The sequence below is a fragment of the Epinephelus fuscoguttatus genome, linkage group LG19, assembly GCF_011397635.1.
Source record: "Epinephelus fuscoguttatus linkage group LG19, E.fuscoguttatus.final_Chr_v1".
Lineage (NCBI taxonomy): Eukaryota > Metazoa > Chordata > Actinopteri > Perciformes > Serranidae > Epinephelus > Epinephelus fuscoguttatus.
The window spans coordinates 3,521,523-3,544,930 of NC_064770.1; the positions used below are offsets into that span (position 1 = coordinate 3,521,523).

The window sequence follows — 23,408 nt, forward strand, 5'->3', positions numbered from 1 at the left end:
ACAAGGCCCTAGCGTCCTGCATGAAAGTCAGAAAAGTTTAGTGCCCATCCACCACCCCAACCCTTACTGTACGTTCACACCAACAGCGACCAGAGCTTCCAAAGCGGCGGTAGTCAATGAGAGCCTGGCAACTTGGCAACTTGGGTGACCTGGTCATCAGCTGCACGTCTTGGAGCGACCAAAGCGACCGGAGCGGGTCCAGAGGGGAGTTAAAACTCATTTAACTTCATGGTAATGAGCTCTGACGTGGTTTGGTGGCAACCAATTGGAATGCTGACGTGCTTCGATGAAGTGGGTCCCAGAGAACAAGCCATGTAACTTTGGCTCCTACAGCACACTTGTTCCGACAATGGATATCGAGAAGTTTAATACTTGCGTTTGCACTCGCTCAGTCCTTTTATAATGTGTCGCTGTTCGGTTACAGAGACCAAAATAAAAAGAATGAGGCTTGAGGCCACGTCGCAGAGGTAGTTGGTAGGTCTGGTGAGTTTTTAAGTGTGTAATGTTAATAATAGAGGAGAGAAGGAGAGGCTGATGTTGTGATGTGGCATGCAAGTCTTCCTTGCTTCGTTTGAATAGGATGACATACGTTTTCTGTTTTCATTGACCAAACATAACTTTCTGTAGGCCAACTATGAGCTTTTCGACTGGCCAACAGCAAGCAGCAACTACGCTGCCTTCAAGTCAGTTGTCCGCTTTGCAGCTCCTTTAACACTAGGACCGCCAGGATTACAGCGCCCCTCCAAGCACTGTAATGGTCTGCCAGACCGTCATATGTAACTTCATTGTTTATGCTGCCCGTGTGCTCAGAAGCACACAAAAAATGCGTTTTTGAGTAATTTTTCGAGAAATTATGATAAAATAAAAAAAAATATCACAGACTATAGAATAGGACTGACAACCTCTCCAATGTGTCATGCCAATTACTATTTGTCGGCTTTTTATAATGTCTTTTTTTTTTTTTTTTTTTTTTTTTGCTGCTGTACTGCTGCTGCACTGTGTCTCCAGTTGAAAGTGGTGATTTGCTAAATACATTCTACATTAATAAATTAGATTAACTTTTGGTCTATAATATTGTTGGCTATATTACGCATTTTAATTTAAATAAAAAACCCTGAACAATAACACACACACACACACACACACACATTGACCATGCGATTGAATGAATGAATGAACATTAATTAGGGATGAAAACACAATTGGAAAACAACAACAACAACAACAACAACAATAAGGCAATATGGGCACTGTCAAACTATGGAACTATGTACAAAGATAACAAAGAGAACTCAGAACATAACGGATGCATTGGCGTACAAACAATGAGCACAAACAGCATCTAATGAGGCAGACACCCTAACAAACGATCGAACGTTGACTGATTCTTGTGATGAGCGACGAGAGCAACCAAAGCTGCCACAAATATTTTTGACAGTCGTACCTCTTGGGTGTCCGCGACAGACTTTGGAAGCTTCTGGTTTGAACGTACAGTTACTTTCCTTCATCAATCCAAATGTCTAATGTCTATATATCATTTCAGGTTGGTAATGCACATGTATGGAAGGGGCTTCAATAAATGACTGAGGTGAGTGCTTGAGTACACTTCCAGAAATATTCTGATGTAAAAATATATTAGTAAAAAACTTGACAGAAGACCAAGTTTGCCCAAGGTAATGCAAAAGTTACTTTTCTGCATAATGATTTATTTACACTGAACAAAAATATAAACGCAACACTTTTGTTTTTGCTCCCATTTTTCATGAGCTGAACTCAAAGATCTAAAACATTTTCTATACACACAAAAGACCATTTCCCCTAAATACTGTTCACAGATCTGTCTAAATCTGTGTTGGTGAGCACTTCTCCTTTGCCGAGATAATCCATCCCACCTCACAGGTGTGGCATATCAAGATGCTGATTAGACAGCATGAATATTGCACAGGTGTGCCTTAGACTGGCCACAATAAAAGGCCACTCTGAAATGTGCAGTTTTGCTTTATTGGGTGGGTCTGGGGGGGGGGGGGGTCAGAAAACCAGTCAATATCTGGTGTGACCACCATTTGCCTCACGCAGTGCAACACATCTCCTTCGCATAGAATTGATCAGGCTGTTGACTGTGGCCTGTGGAATGTTGGTCCACTCCTCTTCAATGGCTGCGCGAAGTTGCTGGATATTGGCAGGAACTGGAACACGCTGTCGTATACGCCGATCCAGAGCATCCCAAACATGCTCATGGGTGACATGTCCGGTGAGTATGCTGGCCATGCAAGAACTGGGATGTTTTCAACTTCCAGGAATTGTGTACAGATCCTTGCAACATGGGGCCGTGCATTATCATGCTGCAACATGAGGTGATGGTCGTGGATAAATGGCACAACAATGGGCCTCAGGATCTCGTCACGGTATCTCTGTACATTCAAAATGCCATCAATAAAATGCACCTGTGTTCGTTGTCCATAACATACGCCTGCCCATACCAGAACCCCATCACCACCATGGGCCACTCGATCCACAACGTTGACATCAGCAAACCGCTCACCCACACAACACCACACACGCTGTCTGCCATCTGCCCTGAACAGTGAAAACCGTGATTCATCCATGAAGAGAACACCGCTCCAACGTGCCAGACGCCATCGAATGTGAGCATTTGCCCACTCAAGTTGGTTACGACGACGAACTGCAGTCAGGTCGAGACCCCAATGAGGACAACGAGCATGCAGATGAGTTTCCCTGAGACGGTTTCTGACAGTTTGTGCAGAAATTCTTTGGTTATGCAAACCGATTGTTGCAGCAGCTGTCCAGGTGGCTGGTCTCAGACGATCTTGGAGGTGAACATGCTGGATGTGGAGGTCCTGGGCTGGTGTGGTTACATGTGGTCTGCGGTTGTGAGGCCGGTTGGATGTACTGCCAAATTGTCTGAAACGCCTTTGGAGATGGCTTATGGTAGAGAAATGAACATTCAATTCACGGGCAACAGCTCTGGTGGCCATTCCTGCAGTCAGCATGCCAATTGCACACTCCCTCAAAACTTGCGACATCTGTGGCATTGTGCGGTGTAATAAAACTGCACATTTCAGAGTAGCCTTTTATTGTGGCCAGCCTAAGGCACACCTGTGCAATATTCATGCTGTCTAATCAGCATCTTGATATGCCACACCTGTGAGGTGGGATGGATTATCTCAGCAAAGGAGAAGTGCTCACTAACACAGATTTAGACAGATTTGTGAACAATATTTGTGAGGAAATGGTCTTTTGTGTGTATAGAAAATGTTTAAGATCTTTGAGTTCAGCTCATGAAAAATGAGAGCAAAAACAAAAGTGTTGCGTTTATATTTTTGTTCAGTGTAGATACATGCCGATTTACTGTTTATGTGGTTACTTCATCAAACAAGTTCTCATATATTACCGATAGTTCTTACGCTTAGGCTTGGCTTTCCAAGTATGAGTACTCACATAATCACTTGTTTTTCCTTGTATCCATAAATTGTTGTTTGGCACTTGTCTGTTTTTGGGTGAGATAATGTCCTTGTACATTGTACGCTGGCATCATTTACCTCACAAAAGGTTTAATTTGTCTCACCATTTGTTTCTCTTGGCTTCACTGCATGGTTAGTAAAATGCAGCCCACTGTATCAATATGAATCAATAAAGCAATCAAACACCAAGCCTTGACCCAAAATGCTTTGCTGCACCAAGTCCTAGAATCCCCCAGTCCACTGTTTCCGTAGCAACGGAGGGGAGATAAGGAGAAAGTGAGAAAGTGAGAAGAAAAAGGGAGAGTGGAGGGATGGTGGGGTAACGATCAAAGGATGGGAAAGCAAGACAGAATGATAAGGACTGATAAAACAAACATGACATACAAACATAAAAGACCAAAAATAGCATATTAATTAAAAAAAAACAGTCAACTATATCAATGAGGTGAAAAAATAATTTAAAACACATCAGCACATTTCCAACACTAACAGATAGATAGATAGATAGATAGATAGATAGATAGATAGATAGATAGATAGATAGATAGATAGATCAGGCTGTCCTCATGCAATGTTCGCATGTATACCTACGAAAAGCAATGCACAACAATTCATATATATCCCTCATAATCATGAGCCAGTAATCCCATGTAAACCAGAAGGCTGCGATCATGTGACCAATGCACTGGTGGGACTAAAGAAGAAAGTAGTCCATGTAAGGAGGCAGGTTGGAGTGGCAGATGGGTCACAAAATACAGGAATTTCCCCTGTGAAACCAAGTAAACTTTGACTCTTTTTAATGTACGTCATCACCATGTTTCTTTTCCTAAACCTAACCAACGTAACTTGTCGGTAAAGATGGTCATCATAAGTGCTGTATCGTAGGCAACTGGACTTGCAACGCAAGCAAGTCCAGTTGCCTATGATATAGACTGTTTCAAATTGGACAACATAAACATTCTAAATGGGTCCCTTTGTATTTCCTGTTTGAATGTATGTTAATGCAGAAGCTCACAGGAAGTAAACAAAGTTGTTGCCCTAGCAACAGAATAGCAATGAAACGGTCCATAGCATGTATGACTAACCTACATAACTTTACATTAGGTCCATAATATCATTCGTGTGGTGTGAATATGTTAGATATTATACAAACCATTATATATGCATTTTTGTAAGCTATCACACAAGCCGTTGTATGAGGATATCTATAGATAGATAGATACTCTGTTCATGTTTATACCTACAAAAAGTAAACACCTAAACTTGTATCCAATGTCATCATGATGCAGTAATTCATGTATAACTCATATAATCGGAAAGGCTGAAATCACATTTCCAATGTGCTGACAGAAGTGAAGAAGGAAGTAGTCCGGGTAAGGAGGCAGGTTGGGGTAGTGAATGGGTCACAAAACACCAGACTTTCCAACACAGGACCTTTCCCCAGGAGACTGGTGTTTGGAATCGTGCGAAAGTTAACTTTGAGTCTTTTATTTTATCTTTTTAGGTATGTTGTCACCGTGTTTCTTTTCCTAAACATAACCAAAGTAACTTTACTTGCCTAAACCTAATATACAGAACTACAGAACTTCCGAACTAAAGCCATTGTGTGAGCATTTTCTTAAGATATCATACGAACTGTAGTATGAGGATAGTTGATAGATAGATAGATAGATAGATAGATAGATAGATAGATAGATAGATGGCCTCAGTCTCAAAAGGACAGATAATTTGACAAACTGTAAAGTGCAAGAAAGGCCCTCTAATTGTTTGACCTCCTGTGACTTGTGCCCTTGAGCCAGGATCACCAAAAGGTCAAAGCATTGCATTTCATAAAATAAAACCATGACCAAGCTACAAACCACAGGAATCCCTTTGGCGGGGGCGAAGCAAAGGTGGTTGCTTAAGAGTTTTGCATAAATAGAGATTTTTGTTGTAGTGCTATCAGTTTAATCTTTCCTGTTTCAGCCTTTTTGAACCAGAAGAAGTAGCTTGCGCCCCTGCCCTACTGCTTGTTCATACAAAGGAACGAGAGCCAGGAGAAAAGCACACGAAGGAAATGAAGCCAAAGAGCGTTACAATGCGATGCTTTCCTTTCAGAATGCCTCCAAAATGCTCGAGTCTTTCGTTCTTCCCACCCACTGCTACTATAGATCTGTTCGAGTTGGGTTACAGTGACAGCAGTGACATTAAGGTGTGTAATTAATCCCAAGTACAACATGATCTGTGATAATGTCAGCAAGAGGAAGGGAGGAAGGAAAGAGGAGGGTTGTAGACGGACTGGAAGAGAGCCCTGGTGGCACTTGTAAAGCAAAAGCCTAGCGACCATTTTAAAATGTGTGTGATTGTAAATTCTTGAGGTGTGTTTGATTTATCTTGCCAAGAAACCTGACTAGTCACAATGAAATTTTTCCTAGAGGTAGTCAGCTGAAGCTGAAGCTTTTAGAGTGCAGCGGGAAAAGGGTACAGTAAGAGGCAATCACAGCACAGCAAACAGTGCCACCACTATGCTTGCCACCACAGCCCTTCAAAGTTGTTCTTGTACTTACCTGAATGTATGTGTCTTTTAGGGATTAGAGTTTTGTCTGTCTTTCTTTCTTTCTGCTCATCTATCTGCTGTTCTTTCAAAAAATCTGATAGATTTTATGTGTTTTTGAACTTGATATGCTAACATTAGCTGTCTTGTTAGCTAACGTAGACCTAGAAGCACTACAGCATTCAGTGTTGCAGCCCAGCCTGATAGAGAGGTAGACAGGACTCAGCTTACAAAAGACAGTGTTCTCATTTGAAATGCAATGGGAACTTTTTAAAGGCTTATTTGTTAATCAGTTATACAAAATTGTTCCCTGACAGATTCAATCAGCGCAAGCCCTAATGAAATGGTTACAGCTGAGTCTGTAAAACCAAATGGTGCTCTCTGTTGGCTGAGCTGTAAAAACTGACCTGAGCTCAGTTCCAGAGAAGAGGACAGAGGAAACCGATCAACCAACAAATCAGCAACCAGCTCTCACTGGCCTGGCCGGGCAAAGAGCCAACCGGTACGCAGCAGCCGCTTTCACTCTGGCACCCGTCCCAAAACATGTTCAACTAATTCCCCATCTATCCCTTTCTTTTTATTTAGATGTTTATACTTTTGTTATTTTTTTTTTTTACAAAAAAATAAGTAAACCGATGAAAATAAAATAAAACTATTTTGGCTCAAAAAATTAGGTTTTGATTCCCAATAATACAATATTTGATTAATCTCAAAAGGACAATAAATCCTAAACACACTGTAGAGTGTGCAAACCAAAGTGTTGTATCATCAAGTTCTGTCCCGATATAAGGCGAAGAATGGAAAAACCAGGCACCCTCTCCCCAAAAGCAGTCTTGGAATAAGACCTCCCTGGTCCATTTGGAACCAGACTGACTTTAGAGCCAAGGTGCTTTCGGGTGGGGGAAATGTGACGCCCCCTATCTGTAAGTACCAGAGTGAGAAGAGACCGGGTGAGAGGAGGAGAAGGAGGAGGAAGAGGAGGAGCAGGAGGAGGGGAAGACAGCTACACACGGAATACAGACACACACAGAAAAGGACGGACATATAGACAGAAACAAACAAAAAAATAGAGAAACAAACAGACAGACAGACAGACAGACAGATGGATAGTGTAACACAGACCAACAAGAACCAACGTACAAACGCATGACCTGACACAACCTGGGGAAGGAAACAGTAACACAACAACAAAATAACAACAACAGCAACAGCACGCTTCACATGTGTACTCGCACTGTGAACTTTAACCTTAATACCCACTCTGACCCCATGACCTGCGCTCCCTAGTGGTTACAACATACTGTAGGTGTGCAGAGGGAAGGCATATATTTTTCACACACGCGCGCACGCACACACACACACACACACACACACACACACACACACACACACATACAGGCTAATAAACAGTATTTAGTCACACAGTCATGCTTGCAGACCCACACAGTGTGTACAGTTGGTTAAGTAGTACGAGGATGTGTGTGTATAAACTGTTAGTGCTGATTCCTCTTGCACTGATTTGGCTATTATGTCAGCTAACAGTATTTATAATTCATTTCTTGCGTGATAAGTGAGTTTAATCAATCAAAAAAAGTAACTTCCACAATCACAGTATATTGTGTCCTCACACAGAATATAATGTGTAATGAGTACTCTTTCATTTTATTTACATTTTTGAGCATGCCAATGGTCATGAAATAAATTTTTTTTGCAAGCACATAACAGTGAAATCATCACACAAGAAAAACCTTCCTTCTGTGCTTATAAATGTATTTGCATGCTTGCTATTACCCACATCCAGATAAGGACACAGTAACCCCTTTCCTCAGTTTTACTAATTTGCCTTTTCTCAATTCCCTGTTGTGTGCGCTCTCTAGTTTGCTTGCAAGCTCGCTCAACCTGACAGAGGGCTTTAGTGTGCTACAGCTTTAGCAAAATGTATAATTTAAGTAGGTATTTGTGATCAGCTGTTGTGTCACCAATCATATAACTGCCAGGAACATCAGGATTGGGATCGGATTAGCACCAGGGAAGTAAAGGCAGATATATAGTTCTATGTAGACTCTAGGCATAGCCTATGCCGCAGTCTAGGCCTAAACCGTTATAACAATTATAGGCTACTTGTGTGGTGGTGTGTCTGCGTCGCTCTGCAATTACACCTCCAAAACGCTAGTTGGAGGTGGGGTTTCTAAGCCATTTTGTCATATACTAGATACATTTCCTCACATATACAACGAGTTAACATTGCTAGCATAAGCCTATGACATTCCTGTTGCATAAATTATTCTAAATTAGCTCACAATTTATTGTTTCTTACCTGTGGAATAAAAGTAATCAATCAATCAATTTTATTTATGAAGCCCAATATCACAAATCACAATTTGCCTCACAGGGCTTTACAGCATACGACATCCCTCTGTCCTTTGGACCCTCGCAGCGGATAAGGAAAAACTCCCCAAAAAACCCTTTAACAGGAGAAAAAAATCGGTCAACTCGACAGCATTGCAGTTGTGTAAGATGCAGTCAAGAGTGCCAAGTTCGTAGATGGGTGTGGTACAAGCAATGGAGCCGAAATTAGGGAGGTAGGAAGTAGAGAAGCAGCAGCATCCCCTCCACATTTGTTTTAAGTCATGCATTGGTGTATTGTGGCTGGAGTGATTCCATCGTAAAGTGGTCTTTAGTTTTTTGTCATTTCTACTGGAACACACTAGTTTAAGCCCAATAAACACTGTGCGATTTTGAGCTGTCCCAGATAAAAGGTGACCAATTTGAAAGTAATGTGGCGATATTTTTGGTCATGGTTCTAAAACGATGGTCCTACATTGCAGAAAGTGAGAGAGGTTCAAGGATGGCTGTTGCCACAGTCTTGTGATCAAAGACAGCCTGGGATAAAATTCTGACAGTGTCTGAAATTTGGGATGAACATCTTACTGTGCGACTGCTGTTACGACCTACATGTACTAACCAACCAATAGAAATGCAGCATGAAATGGCGCACTGGCACTAAACCCAAACAAACAGACAGATAGCAGCTCGCCATGGAGGCAAAACGAGCTAAAAGGGTGGGATTCCAGCATAGAGAAAAACCTTGTGGAGTTGTGGCAACAGAAGCCTTGCCTGCATGATGTATCCTTCCACTTTTACCATGATCACACAAAGAAGGACAAAGCATGGAAGGAAATAGTGGTGGAGTTGTAGCTGCTAGGTGAGCAACCTACCAGGTAGGAAACACACACACACACACACACACACACACTTATTTATTATTTAATAATGACACCCTCTATGTTGTGCTTCACAGTTGGAGAAGTAATAACCCCTGGAGCATCCTTGCACACCCAGTATGGGAAGCTATTGCATCTTACGCCGTAGCCTGCAATTCAGTAGGCGCTGTCATCGTACAGTCTGCATACACTAAACCTGATGTTTATTAGATCCATGTCACACAGTGTACCTTGCACTAAACTCATACGATTGCTAAAATCTCATAGTCTGTAGGAGGTTTTATATACATTTGGTTATAAACATGCATAGTTTTATAAATCTTTCTAAATATTTAATATTTGATAATAGTGATAAAAAGGTGATGATCGTTTTCTTACAAAAAAACTTATGTTCTTGCAAAAAATCATTTTTGACATTCCGACTGCACACAAAATTGAAGCACAAATACATATAAAATAAGTGTATATACTATATCTGTATAGAGATATATGTAATTCATTAATCTGTGCCAAGGGATGTATTGTAGTATGTGTTTTTGCAGTGTATAGACAACACACACACACATACACACACACACACACACACACACACCATGCATATGCCCCCCCCAACCTACACACCACTCCAACTCCATATTATGCTGAACCACACTTATAAGCTTTACAGTAACAAGCAACCTGCATGCACCTTTATACATTCAACTTTTGTGTGTGTGTGTGTGTGTGTGTGCAAGTTGTAAGTTGTAGCAATATACAAGGTCTGTCAATGTGTGCTTGTGTGTGTGTGTTTTGTCTGTTGTGAGGCTTCATATTGTCTGACCTGAAGTTGATGTTGTTTCTGGAGTCCTAACTCTTTTCTTCTCAGCTTTTTTGGTATCTGTCCTGTACTTTCCTCCACTTTACTGTCACGTCATATTCTGTACATGTGCTGTATGCTCTATTCCTAGTTTTATCTTTTTTATTCTGGTCTTCTCTGATCTATTCTTATCTAATGTTATTTAGTTGGATTTCACCTATTTATTGCAGTCTGATCTAAACAAATGGACCCTATTTTCCCATGTTTTTGTTTCCAAGTAACTAATGAGAAAAAAATATTTTTGAAATTGAGCCAGTATTGAGCGAGACCAGCCAGTGGCTGCAATGTAATCCCTGCAGGCAATTGAGCACCATCAGTTTACATCCACTAAAACTGCTCGTTTTTGCCACTGACTGGCTCAGATTGTTCATATAAGTGTCTGACAACATTATGGAAAGGATCCCTACAGAGATATACCTCTTTGTTTTTGTTTAACCAGAAACAGACCCAAAATAGCCATAGCCAGAAAGACCAGACTCAATTTAAATAAACATAAATAAAAAAGTGTGAATAGAGCCAGCATATTTTCACACCAGAGTGAATTAAGGGTTTATTTCAACCAAACCACAGTTGGTGATGGTTGGGACAGTGAAAAGACAAACCAAGGCAGCTTTTGTATGTTTTATTGCTTCTGTCAACTTTGAATAAAGCGTTTTACAATAATAATATGATTATTTTATTTAAATGGAGTGTGGAGTGTGAAGATCTTACTCTTACATAAAGGTCTACCTCTGCATGAATCCTTTCCAGAATGTTGTTACACACTTAGAGTAATGTGAAGAACAATGTGCACCTGTCAATGGCAAAAACAAGCACTTTTAGCAGACGTAAACTGATAGTGTTTAACTGCCCACAGGGATTACACTGCAGCCTCTTTTGCCGCTGTTGGCTGCAGCTGCAGCTGCCTCTCTCAATACTGAACCAATTTAAAAAACTGTTGATCCAATTAGTCGCTTAGACACATAAAGTTTCCCTTTAATTTAACCTATTTTAGTCTAGTTTGAATCTAATCTAATCTAGTTTAGTTTAGTCTAGTCTACTCTTGTCTAGTCTAATCTATTTGTATCTTTTCTAGTCCATTCTAGTCCTATCAAGTTGGAACCAATCTTATCTTTGCTTTGCTCAGTTTGTCAGTTGGGGAATGTTTCCCAGTGAGTTGAGGTTGTATTATTGACTGCTTCAAAGACTGTGTGGAAGTGTTACCTCTGTGTTTCTATGGTTTGATCCAGGAGGAGGCGGAGTTAAGACTGAGCTCCTGCTGTAGTAAAGGCCCCTCTGGCTTGAACCACTCCTCTCCCAGGGAGGATGTCACACTGCTGGACTCTGAGCCATCTGTGTGTGTGGGTGTGTATTTTGCAGTGTGGTTGTGTGTGAGTCAGGGGAAATAGCATGTCAGAAGTGTATAGAGGAGTGTATACGGTGTTAAAGGTAAAAGGTCAGGGGTTTATATTTGAAAACAAAATAAATTATTTCAGTGTTAACAGGTCAAGGTGGCAGGAGGCAAGATGACAGCAGGAACATGGAGAGGTAAATTGAATGAAGATGAGGGAAAAGTGTAAACAGCAAGCGAGGAAATGAGGATGAAATAGGAGGGGAAAACAGAGTGAGAAGAAGAAGCAGAGGGAGAATAAGGCAAAGGAAAAGTGGAAAGTCAAAGCAGAAATGAGACAGAATATGGGGTGGGGAGGAAAGAGAGAGAAAGGAAGAATGAAGAGTTAATGAATTGCAGCATGGAAAAGTAAGAAAAAAAAGTGGACTGAGTGACACACTAAGAAAGAGACAGACCGAGCAGAACACTGAAGAAGTCATGGTGATGACTGAGAACAGAATGACACTCATCTGATCCGACTGCTCTGCCAGATCAGATTTAAAACACTGCACATTTAAACACGAAGAGTTTCATTTCAAAACAGCATATCCAGGAACAGGCTTACATTTGTAACATTGTAATGGTGTGAGTAAGGTCATGATGTTAGGACCTTATGAGGCTGAAGATCATTTGTATGTTTCTTACTGTCTGTCAAGTCCCATGAAAAGACCAGAGTAAATAACTGCATCCTACTAACAAGTATTGTGTGTGTATCCAAAGCCTGATAAGTATTGCTCTGGTCCATGGAGCTGTATTGTCCAAAACTATTAAAACACATCTATTAGCCACACTTCATTATCACAAAGCAATATGTCACTGCAGCTTATTTTGAGTCAATCCCTACATACACAGTTCTACTGGCCCAATTACTCACAAGAGCACCAGATGTGAACAAATCCATATCAACAGTTCCCTCCTGTTTGTGTTGGCTAAAAACATAGGTATTCAGTTTTTTTTGAGAAAAGGCCTTTATAACAAGACAGAATCTACAGCCATTGTAACTGCTTTGTGAGATTACTTATTAGCACTAAACACAAAGTACAGTCAAGGCTGATGGGAATGTCAGTTTTGCAGGTATTTGGTCATAAATCAAAGTATCTGACATATCAAAAATTTTGATCTGATGATGGCAACAGACTGACATTGTCATCCATGGAGTAATCCATACATTTGCACTGGTGCTGACTAATATTTATTCCCTATATATAAGTCTGGGTGTGAGTGAGTGATTTTAGCACTATTCGGACGGGATTAGTTTTACATGGGCACGTGGGGTAATGTCACTTTACCACAGGACGTCGGTAATATTAATGGACAATTTGCACGGGTAATTTTCCGGGACCCTTTTACTTAAGGTAAAAGTCATGGTAATCTTTACTGACATTGTGCGGTAAGGATTACTGACATGGCACATTCGGACGGGACTAAAATCTCTGGTAATTATTACTTTACCCCACGTACCTATGTAAAACTAATCCCGTCCAAATAGGGCTTAAGTTACACCATTGGTCAGAGTGAATGATGATGGCAACACTGTTGTTTCCCCATTGGCCATTGCTCCTTTGAAATCAATAGGCGCTTACAGTCCTGTCAGGGGTCCTTTGTTTACTGTTTATTGATTGCTGTTCATTCATTACGACTCTACCACACATTACATTTCATACACGGTCCCGCCATATTCTAGGTTTTGACCAACCTTATTAGGTTGATAAAATGTACCTGAATCCATGAATATGTAGGATGCTTTTGTAGATTACTACAAATATTACTACAAATATTCTTGTAATACAGAAGATGCAGTATTCACTCTTGTCTAATGACCTGATATTTAAAATATTTATGGTCTATTTTTTGTGGGCTGGGTATCATTCAAAAAATCATGACACTGGTATGTATACTAGTACCCTTTATGTGAGACCAATACCAATAGAACACTTCATTTAACACACATAATGTGAATGGAGTGGTAGGGATGGACAATATCGACACATCATCAGTATCGGCCAATACTGGCTTTAAAATGAATTATTAAGAATCAGCCAACATGCATTTTGTTATTTTCACAATGAATGAATATTATATACATTGAAAAGTATTGTATTTTTTGTCTCCATCTGGTGCTGGGCCATCACAGCATGGGTATGCATGCATAATATAATGTTAATTCCACTACAAAAGAGACTTGGTGATCCAATATCGTGCATCCCTATGGAGTGGCTTACAAACATAGACAGGAGATGTGTGTTGCTGCAACGTGGAGATGCACGTCAGGCTTAGGCATAGGGTACAGTGTAGGAACTACGTGGACACAGAGCCCATGCGGTAGGTGCGGCCTCGATTTGACACAGAATAATAAATCCTGCTTTAGCTGAGAGGAGAGGAGAGCAGCTCCAGAGACGACAGCAACAGAAAGTTTGCTGATCCACTGGGGAGTTGGTATGGTTCAGAAGAACTGAATCAGCTTCAACTCAACAATTTGTCAAAAAGCACAAATGTTATTTATTGATTTAAGCCATTTGAACAACTGATGCTAGTCTTCTGTGGTCTTTTCATGGAATTTATTGACAGTAAAAAAAAACAAAAACAAAAAAACTCTTTTTATTGATTATTACAGGTAACACTATAATCTCAATAAAGGGCAATGTTTTGAAATGAAATGGTGTGCACACAGTTTAACACAAAGAACTGTATCATTTATGATTAACATAGAATACAGCACACAAAGAAGACCAATGTTACCCTGCATGTAGTGTTGCTGAGTGACTGCTGACCCACATCATTAAGGAATCCCCTGCAAAATCTGAATGAAGCACTATTTGACCACAATTGACAATGAAAAAGCTGTCATAAATGCTTTGTGTTACAATAAATTCAGTCACTTCAACAGCAGCACACATGTCAGTGCTGCAGCAGCCTCTGCAGGACCTATGCAGTACAGATGCAGGAGAAATGCATGAAGGGGAGCTCTTAAGATGCAAATGGAAAGAATCATTGGATTAAACTGATATTATTTGTGCCATAGGAGAGAGCTGAAGAGAGCTTGTGGTGATGCTGAGCTCTCACACAAAATGATGCAGGGGAGTGTGTGTGTGTGTGTGTGTGTGTGTGTGTGTGTGTGTGTGTGTGTGTGTGTTACAGAATCTAGTTTTACTTTAGCAAGAAGGCATTTTGAGTACTTCCATTTCTGTGTATTTTTTAGGTTTTCTGTATGATGTGTATGCGTCTATTGCAGCTACCTCTTGCTGTATCAGTGTGTGTCTGTGTGTGTAACACATTCTATAGTTGCAGGGGGGAACACCTTAACATTGTTAGGTGTTCCTATTATTTTGTCCACTACATGTATGCATGTGTGTAACTGAATATGTGTGAGCTTGGAACACGTTAGGTTGTTACATGTGTGTTATTGTTTTTGCACACTACACACACTGACAGCACATACCAATCAGGACCATGCATCGAGCGACAGTCCACTGCTGTCGCTCAGGTACCACCCTCCCCCCGCTCCTTCCCCATGTTCTCTCCCCCGCCTCCCCCCCTCCCCCCTCCTACCTTTCCGAACGTTCCCATCTGTCGTGCGCTGGAACTCCCCGGCACTCAGCAGGAAGCAGGCCCTGTCATGAGGGTAGCGCTCGCGGCTGGTGGTGGAGCCCAGGCCCCCGGTAGCTGGGCTGCGCTCATCTCCAAGGACCTGGTCGATGGTGGGGCAGTCCTCGTTGGCAAGGGCGGCCGCATTAGCTGCCGCATCGCCATTCTGCTTGGAATCTACGAGGGGAGGGAGAGATGGAGGGGGTATAACAGGAGGTATACGAAAACAAATGGTAGAAAGGGTAGTAGGGAGGAGGTGACATAAAAGAGGGAGGGAAATTGAGAAATGGTGCAGAGAGAGGAAGGGAAAGTTTTGGTGAGAGGGAGATAAAGAATAGAGGAGAGTAAGCACGAAGAGAACATAAAAAAACAGAAAGACAAGGGGAAAGAAGCGGAGAAACAAGGAGATGGAAGATGAGGATAAGATGAGAAGAAAGAAGAGTGTGGTGGAAAAGAGGAGAGGAAACATGATGAGGAGAAGATACAAAAAATGCATCCAAACGAGGGGAAAAAACAAAGAAAACAAAAACAAATGGGGGAGAAAAGATGAGACGTAAAAAGGGGAGAAGAAAAGAGATGGGAGGAGGAATAAGAGGGGAAAGGAGATGGACAGGATGGAGGAAGGAGAGGATGAGAGAGGAGAGGACAGAATAGAAGGGGGGAAAGAGGAGAGGAAGCATGGAGAAGGAGATACAGAAAATATATCAAAATGAGTGAAAATGAAGAAGAAAACAAAAATAAATTGAAGGGTGAAGAGAAAAGGGGAGAGCAAATGAGATGGGAGGAGAGGAGAGGAGAAACAAAGAGGATGGGATACAGAACAATATCAAAACAAGGGAAAACAAAGAAAACAAAAGCAAACAGGAGAGGAGGAACAGAGATGGGAAGAAAGGATGAGGGGAGAAATGAGGAGAGGAAATGTGCAAAGGACAGAAAAGATCAAAATGAGAGAAAATAAAGAAAGAAGTGATTAATGGTCAGGAGAAAGTATGAGGAGTAAGCAGGGGGTGGACCCATTCAGAGAAACGGAGAAGGTAAGGTTGAGAGCATAAAAGCAATAAAAATGGAAAAGGGAGATAAGACCAGAGGTGGTGAGGAGCAGCTCGGAGAAGGACAAAGTGAAAGGATTGGAGATGCCAGAAAAATGACATGAAAGAAAAGTGGAAAGGAAAAAATGATTAGGAGGTAAAAAGAAAATTAAAGAGGGTAAAGACAGGATAGGATAGAATAGAGGGACAAGGGTGGTGGTGTTGGGTGTGGGGGTTGTGTGTGGGGGGGGTTGTTAAAAGAACATTAGTGCCTTGTGATTGCTATCCTCTTTCTGACTGCAGCAGTGGAGGCTGTAGACACACACACATAGACACAAACACACACACACACACACACGCACACACACACACACATATACACACTTCACATACTTATTCACAGCATTTAATAGCACTAAACAAAGAAGGGGAGAAAACATAAACTGTACTGTACACACACACAGACCCACACACACACACACATACAAAGGGCACAAATATCTGGAGAAGAATGTGTTGTCTGACCACTTCAGAAATCAAAAGTGTTTTGTAGTTGTTCTGAACAGCCAGATTGGAAGGCGGAGTGAAAAGTTGGCTGTCATAGAGACGAGATATGAAATATGGGGATAACAGAGCACATTTTCAGACAGTCTCTCCTGGAAGGCATTCATAGTGTTGCATGGTGTTGTTTACATGAAAAGCTTTGGGCTCTCCAGCTCACTGTACTGTCAAAATTCATCAGAGTTGAATTTAAAGATTGATGTCGAAGTTCATAAAAGTTGAACTACACGAAAGATTTACTTCACTCCGGGGACATTTTGTTAATCTTGAAAAACAACCATTGGTTTTAAGTTGTGCTATTGATGCTGTGGTTTATTTCAAGGGACTTCAAGGGATAGTTCAGATTTTTTTGAAGTGAGGTTGTATGAGGTTGTCAGTAAATTTTGGTCAGCATGCATCCAGTTTGGAGAAGCAGCAAAACTGACATGGAAGCTCAGCAATGTACTGCTGCAAAGGGTGGGCAGCAACAGAACATATTTTAGCCACCTAAAAAAAAATCAACATCATTTTAAAGGTCCAGTATGTAGGATTTCGGGAAGATATGGACAGTAATTGAACATAATAGTAAGTAAACTGCAAATTATTTCCAGAGAGTTACAATATGTAACTATAATAATTTCACAATAAATTACGTTTTTATCATCTTAAAGGCTACAACTGTGATACTTGACTCTATTCAGAATTTTATTATGAAATTCCATCCATCCATCCATTTTCATCCGCTTATCCGGGGCTGGGTCGCAGGGGCAGCAGGCCAAGCAAATTAATGCAGGTAAATAAGATATTGTACAGACACATACAGCTAAACCACAGTAATATATGGAGTTTAACTGTGAGATCACAGTGTAATACAGTAATTCTATAGGAGCACACTACAGAATCACAGTAATCAAGGGGAAATTAACGGTGAAAATTAGTCAGTTAAATACAGTGAGTATACTGTTATTTCACAGTAATGTAATGGACTTAAACTGTGAGATTAGACTTAAATATAGTAATTACAGGAGCATACTGCTAAATCACACTAATATGCAGGCTTAACTACTGTGAGATCACAGTATACAGCTCTCATTTCACTCATCTACTGTAAATGTACAGTCAAATATTTTACAGTGTATGTTTTCTTTAGTGTATAAACACCTGAAACAGGGCTCGACAGTGCGAGTGTTTCACTCGCATTTGCGACTAAAAATAGGTGTGTGCGAACTGTAGAAAATATTTAGGGGCACATGTGCGCATAAAAAAATCAGCCGAAGCAGCCTATATTTTTGTCAATAAAAAAAATATGATAATCTAACCGCAAATGTTGGAGGAACTCCAGCAACCTTCCCTCTTCCCTCTTCCCCGTGTGACACGGTTATGGGCGGTTGTCCAAGCCACTGTCGGCACAATGAATGTAAGTCCCACTGTTGGCAGCGTGGAAATAAGTCAAAGTGTGGAGGAAGCGGCGGACCTACGGGGAAGCCTGCTCCGTTCTCCACGGCCAGGCTGTCGGCTGGGTGGAAATAAAGCCCTTTTCACACAGAGCGCGCAAAGCGCAGACCTCCGCCAACGAACCCATTCATTGTGTATGTGCTACCGCGGCGCTGCCAAGCTGAGCGGCGAGCGAGAGGGCCGCGGTGTCTGCGCACCGCCAGCCTGCACTCAAATTGAATTTTTTTTAATTTCACGCAGTTAGGGACCATTCACCACGGTACCGCTGCTGGGCAGGGTGGAAATAAATCCTGCAGAGTTTCAGAGGACCTGGAGAATGTTTTAGGATAGTCATATCATTATATAAGATAATCATATTGCAAAGATAATATATATAAGATAATAACTTTAGAGACAAAATTAAATTGCAATACTTTTTCAAAACTAATTTTACCTTTCTGTACATTTTGGATACAAATTCATTAAATAATTTTGCTTGTAAATGTCTATTTGCATCACGTTTATTACGGAAAACACATTATTTGATCAATTTACATTGTGCCCCTAAAGTTCTTTGTGCGCTCCTTACTTTTTCAACTTAGGAGCACATGTGCTCCTTGGGAAAAAAGTTAGCGTCAAGCCCTGACCTGAAGAACTGTTGGGTTTTTGTTACCTTATTAGAATGAGCCATTATATCTACATAAATAGTGGGTCCTTGTTTACAGTGATCACCATGTTGCCCCGCCATACGCCAAACGCCAAACACTGGCTCTAGATAGGGCCATTTGTATTTTCGTGTTCTCATGTTTTAACATGTTTTAACACAGCTTTTTAAATGTGAAACTGCTTCATTTAGTATTTTTACTGGTTTAAATCACTGGGTCTGTTTGTTTTGGAGAGGAAGAGACCTTTGCAGAAAATCTGGCTCCAGATAAAAACCTTCTGAATGTTACTGAAGAAAAAAGGTGAGAACACAGTAGCAGGTGCTGGGCCAGCGGCCCCTCTGCAATTTGATAAACAGTGTCGGAGAAACACTGAACGTGAAACTTGTAACTTGTGACGTGACACTGCTTTATTAGTGTTTTTACCGGTTTTAATCACCTGGGGCATCATTTATAAAAGAGTGCTTAGGATTCATACTAAAAGTTGGCGTGCGCCCAAAAGCTGAAAATAGCGTGCGCCAAAAAATAATCTGATTTATAAAACTGTGCGCACGCACACTTCCACGCAATGTTCTCTTTATAAATCACAGACCTCCTGGAGTTGTGCACCCAGATCCGCCTCATATTCTGCCCTCTACACGCCCTAGTTCAACCATAAATGGTCATGCAAATCACCTCATGAATGCTATCTGCATATAAATAAGCCGGCATGTGAGTGTTCTCTCGTTGTGTGAGTCACGGCGACGGGTGAGAAATGAACCAAAAAACAGAATTTCTCCGAGACTGAGCTAGAGACCCTTTAACGTGAGGTGGAGGACTGAAGAAAGATTTTATTTGGTGGCCACAGCAGTGGGATCACTTATAAAAGAAAGCGAAAAAAAAGTGGCTACACATCAGCGCTGCTGATGCTGTCAGCTATGTCTGTGGGACTGCACGGACAGTGACAGAACAAAACAAAAAAAAAAAAAAACGTGGTCTGATCTAAAGGTAGACCAAATATTTCTACTCCTTTACCAACATGTAGTTAATGTGTTGCTTTTAAATTTGAAGATGTTTGATATTGATGGGCGACATAAAGAATCACATTTATTAAAGGTGGAGGCAAAAAGGAGTATGTGCCAGTGCCATCTTGCACAATTACGCACGAGGGTCACTGCAGTATTTATATGTTTATGGCAATTAGTCTGATCAGACACCCGGCCTGAATTACAGCATGAACCAGTGGTATCCCTGTCCCAAAATACAACGTGTAATTTGAAATACAATTCAAAGATGAAAGTGTAATAGGCGAACACGCTTCTTCATGCCCGTTTTGTCATGAACAGCACATGTCTAAGTAGGGCTGATGAAGTGAGTGTAACAGTTGTGCTTAATGGCTGTATTTCGAGATATGATAAATACACTGAAAATATTTAGCTAAATAAATAAATATATTCCATGCAGTCGCGCCATCCTCTCCCCCTCCTGCGCTCACAGAGTGGACAATGAGACGTTAGAGGCAGTGTGGATTAAATACGTATTTAGAAAGAATTTCAATTCAGGATTTGAGTTGAATTTTACAAAGTTTTTATGAAACAATTATCACTCACTCCAAGCGCAAAATAAGGCTGCTGGATTTAATTTCAATGATAACGTGGATCTAAGTTGGATATAGCGTGACATTAAATTTGTGTGAGACATCAATTAAAATTTGACTCCACTCCTCCACCTCGCCGTCTGCGTCGCCACTTGCCAGTGTCTTCCAAAATGTGCGCAAGCATGACTCAGAGTTTGCTTACAGGTGCGCACATTCTCCCGCCAAGTTTATTTTTATAAATCACAACCTTTGCGTGGTAAGTGGCGTACGCCACTTTCAAGCCCCGTTTTGTGCGTAAGCAAGCTTTATAAATGAGGCCCCTGGTCCCCACTGTTCCTGTGAGTGTACATTATGTTTAGAATATTTTGATTGCTTTACCTTCCTGTCAGTTTGTTTTGATGGGGAAGTTGTTAATGGCTTCAGTTCCCCATCTATGCTATTGTCCAAACCACCAGAATCCATTGAAAAACAGTAAATATGACCTGCTGAAAAAGGGAACTACTGGTTTACAGCTGCCTCAGTTACTTAGTTTGTTGAGTTACTGTGGGACTTTGGTGAATCTGAACTACCTATTTTAAAAATCAAAATTAGCCCAGTAATACAAACAAAATAACCAATTGAGGCAGTGGTAGACCAGCAGCTCCTGTGCTCAGCAATGTTAAATCACTGTTGTTGTCGTTGTTGTTTTTTTTTTTAACAAAGTCTGACTTTGAAGGGAGCAATATAACAGCTTCAGTTCCTCATTGGAAATCACTGTCTGTAATGTAAATCAGTGAAAATATTCTAAACATAGCATATACTTCAACTGATATTGATTTTTTAGTTGTGACTTTTTTTAGGTGGTTAAAATATGTTTTGTTGCTGACCGTTCCACAAGAGTAAATTGCTTAGCTTTGGTGTCGCACTCCAACCTGCTTCCTCAGACTGCAGGTGTGCCAACTGACATCTACTACTGTATATGTAATACACTGACTATGTATTATGTACCTCATACAACCCCACTTCAAAAGACTCAAACTATCTCTCTAATGGACTCAGTAGCATTTTGCACATCTTTAATGCTAAATTCTAAAGATGCTCAGAACCATAAAACAGAAACATATGATATCCAACAACGTACTTGCAAATGCTTAGTTAGAAGCAAGTATCTAAGTGAAGAAACGCACTCACACACAAATGCACACTGATTACATGTCAGTTCTCCAATCTCAGGGCTATTCATAGTTCTACCCCCCAACACACACAATCATGTATCAGTGCAAATGATGGACATGTCAATTAAAACAGCAAAGCAGAGATTATGTGACTTGGATCAATGCTTCAACAGCCAAAACATACTGTATATTTTTAAAGACCCAATCCAGGATTATCTGAACATGTTGGCCTTGGTGGTACAGCATCTGGCTGTGAGAGGGAGGAGATGAATTTTTTGAGAGAAAGTAATAAGCCTTTTTTCCAGCTTTCTCATCCATCGTAAATTAAAATCTATTTTAGTGAACTCCTCTCTAGGAAGAACGAGGACATCAGCAAGTTATTTACAGCTTCAAAACCTGTTAGATACACACTTCTCACATCACTTCAGTGCTTGAAATCTGACCTCTGGTCATCAGTTTGATGAGAGAGTGAGAAACTTGAAGTGTTGTACATAGCTATTTTTGTTAAGACCATGCCAGTGACTAAGGCCCAATGACATTTATTAAATTTTACCCCTACCCCTTGATTTGAATGCACCCTTTTAAAATGGGACAACCCTTCAAGACCCTGATGTGTCATCAGTGTCGTCATTGACATTGGTGGTGTTTACATACCCAGATGCAACTTTGGCATTAATGGTATTATCACAATGACAATTGCTATTCTTCTGATGGAGATAGAAAAGCATGGATGTTCACAACTTATGTTTCACGCTATCAATCAATCAATCAATCAATCAAACATCATTCAATAAAAAAGAACATTGCTTCATTACCAGGCCACGAGTGGTGTTCTGTAGTCTAACGTTAGAAACCTGTGGTCCTTTCCTGCCCAGCTGCACTAATATTAGAGGAGTGGTAACAATTGCAGCAAATTTATCGCTGGACTTAAGTTATATTTTGAGTGTTGCTATCAAAGGGGGAGGGAGGGTGACATGGAAATATGTCAAAATGCAAGACTGTCATGCACAAATAAACAATAACAATGTAATGTAATAGTTAATATTAGCAACAGAGATATCAGCAAACTACTAGCTTTTTTTTAATGTTACGCTTGTCATAAAGATAACCATTGAAACAATTTTAAAGGGGCAATAAGTGAAATCGTTTCACCGCTAGGTTCGCTGTTGTGCACTGCCTGTAGACCAAAACAAAGTGTGTCATGAGCCACTCCTCCCTCTACCTCTGCTCTCCAACACCTACTACTTAGCACTACTCGGCTGCCACGCTAACGCTCCAACTCCAACTGAGCCAGGAGCCGGGCTCATGGAGGAGAGTTGGAATGTTAGCATGGCAGCCAATTAGTGCTTAGCATTGGCACTAGTCAGCCGCCATGCTAACATTCCTGGAGCCTGCTTCTCGGCTCTGGTGAGCTCTAGCGTGGGGACGTTAGCATTAGCACTAGTCGGCTGCCATGCTAACGTTCCGGGAGCCTGCTTAAGCGTGGGGACGTTAGCGTTAGCACTAGTCGGCTGTCATGCTAACATTCCGGGAGCTCACGGGCTCCCGGCTCACGGAGAAGAGAGGAATGTTAGCGTTAGCTCCCAGAGTTAGCACTAGAGCTACTACAGCTACTGGAGTATCTTGCAGCTATGGAGCGCTTCTACCAGCTCTTCTGGTCACTGAGCCTCGCCTCCATCTCAGCAAATATATTACATTTATTACAGGTTCCGTCATCATTGAAGTAGGCAGGGAAATAGCTAAACACAGCCGCCAGGCTGCCCGCCAGGCTACATTTTACAATGCTAATTGCAAATGTTAGCTGGGCTGCCGGGCTACCCACCTAACACAACCGAAACGCCTGACCCATTGCTGGGACCGAGCCCCTAATAACTCAAGCTCCGGACATTAACCCATGCTACAATCGTAAATTTAACTGAATCGACATAGCAAAATGTGCTTAATGTTACTGTAACACTAATTAAA

The 23,408-nt window shown here is 41.1% G+C and overlaps 1 protein-coding gene across 5 annotated transcripts in view; it reads right to left on the reverse strand.

Moving 5' to 3' along the window:
- Nucleotides 1-23,408, reverse strand: part of LOC125878816 (potassium voltage-gated channel subfamily C member 1-like) — a 159,448-nt gene that overhangs the window by 38,676 nt on the left and 97,364 nt on the right. For all 5 annotated transcript variants that reach the window (XR_007447793.1, XM_049560221.1, XM_049560218.1 and 2 more), the window contains exon 4: nucleotides 15,014-15,226. Coding sequence is in view for 4 of the 5 variants with exons in the window: in XM_049560221.1 (XP_049416178.1) it covers nucleotides 15,014-15,226 (213 nt within the window). In the remaining variant the exon portion in view is untranslated. The remainder of the gene's footprint in view (nucleotides 1-15,013; nucleotides 15,227-23,408) is intronic.